Below are 1,619 nucleotides of genomic sequence, written 5' to 3' on the forward strand. Positions count from 1 at the left end.
GGATATACACTATACACTTCAGAGAGTGAAGCGCATGAAATAGACCCTGATAAGGAAATCAAGGGAGTAGCTCACATCCATGTTCTGTTGTCCAGATGTTTGTACATGTGAAATCCTGAGCCATTGGTTTTCTCAACAACAATGCTGTCTACGATTAATCACTGATGATAATTATTGGACACTGGTTCGATATGCCTCTTCTAAAGGATATACACTTCAGAGAGTGAAGCGCATGAAATAGACCCTGATAAGGAAATCAAGGGAGTAGCTCACATCCATGTTCTGTTGTCCAGATGTTTGTACATGTGAAATCCTGAGCCATTGGTTTTCTCAACAACAGGAGGCAATGCTGTCTATACCATTGGAAGTATTGTTCTCATTTTTAAAGGTCCACAGCCAATATTGATTGCATTCAAGTAATGGATCAACACATTAAACCCAAGCCATTACACATTCACTCCCACTTTGTTTGTTGTACTGTTTCCAAACCAGTACATTCCTTCTGTTCTTATTTTCTTACTCATGCTTCTTTTGCAGTACATGAGAGAATGCATTCTTGGCAACTTCAGGAGAAGATTACTTAGTGTTTTAAAAACAGATAATGATCTTCAACGGCCTTCTGTTCTGGAATCACTGATTCAGAGGCATGTTAGCATAGTGCATCTTGCAGAGCAGCACATCAGCATGGACATCACTCAGGGTATTCGTGAAGTTTTGCTTTCAGAATCCTTTTCAGGGCCAGTTTCTTCTTTGCACTTGTTTGAGAAGCCAACAGACCAACACACAGGATCGGCCACTGAATCTGTATGCAATTGGTATATTGAAAACATAATCAAGGACATATCTGGTGCTGGTATCTTGTTTGTTCCAATCCATAAATGCTTCAAGAGTACAAGGCCTGTTGGTGGATATTTCGCAGATTCAGTCACTGATCTCAGGGAACTGCAGGCATTTGTTCGTATTTTTGGTGGCTATGGGGTAGACAGGCTAGACAGGATGCTAAAAGAACACACAGCTGCACTTTTAAATTGTATTGACACATCATTGCGATCTAACCGTGACGTCCTTGAGTCAGTTGCTACCAGCCTGCATGCTGGTGATAGATTTGAAAGAGAAGCTTCCATGAGGCAAATAGTTGATCTGGAAACTTTGATTGGTTTTTGTGTTCAGGCTGGCCTAGCCCTGGCTTTTGATCGGCTACTATCTGAGGCTTCTGGTGCTGTACTTGAAGAAGGTGCTCCCCTGATACATTCACTTTTAGCCGGGGTGGTTAAGCATCTGCCTGATGAAGTACCAGAAAAGGAAGAAATCAAGAGAATAAGATCAGTGGCAAATATTGCAGATGTGGTCAATGATCATGATTCTATTTGGGTGAGATCAATTTTAGAGGAAGTTGGCGGTGCAAGTGATGGGTCATGGAGCTTGTTACCATACTTATTTGCAACATTTATGACGTCAAATATTTGGTCCACTACCGCATTCAATGTCGACACAGAGGGTTTTACTAACAATATCCACTGTTTAGCCAGGTCAGTATGAATAATTATCCAAGCTATATGTTATTATCGTGCTTAATTTTTGTAATTATTTGGAGCTTGTATTTGCATAGCCGTAATCTG

At 40.8% G+C, this 1,619-nt stretch overlaps 1 protein-coding gene across 1 annotated transcript in view; it reads left to right on the forward strand.

Moving 5' to 3' along the window:
- Positions 1–1,619, forward strand: part of LOC107639271 (protein NAP1) — a 14,440-nt gene that overhangs the window by 11,811 nt on the left and 1,010 nt on the right. Inside the window, exon 22 of the mRNA XM_016342754.2 lies at positions 538–1,529. Coding sequence (XP_016198240.1) covers positions 538–1,529 — 992 coding nt within the window. The remainder of the gene's footprint in view (positions 1–537; positions 1,530–1,619) is intronic.

The sequence above is a fragment of the Arachis ipaensis genome, chromosome B04, assembly GCF_000816755.2.
Source record: "Arachis ipaensis cultivar K30076 chromosome B04, Araip1.1, whole genome shotgun sequence".
NCBI classification, from domain to species: Eukaryota; Viridiplantae; Streptophyta; class Magnoliopsida; order Fabales; family Fabaceae; genus Arachis; species Arachis ipaensis.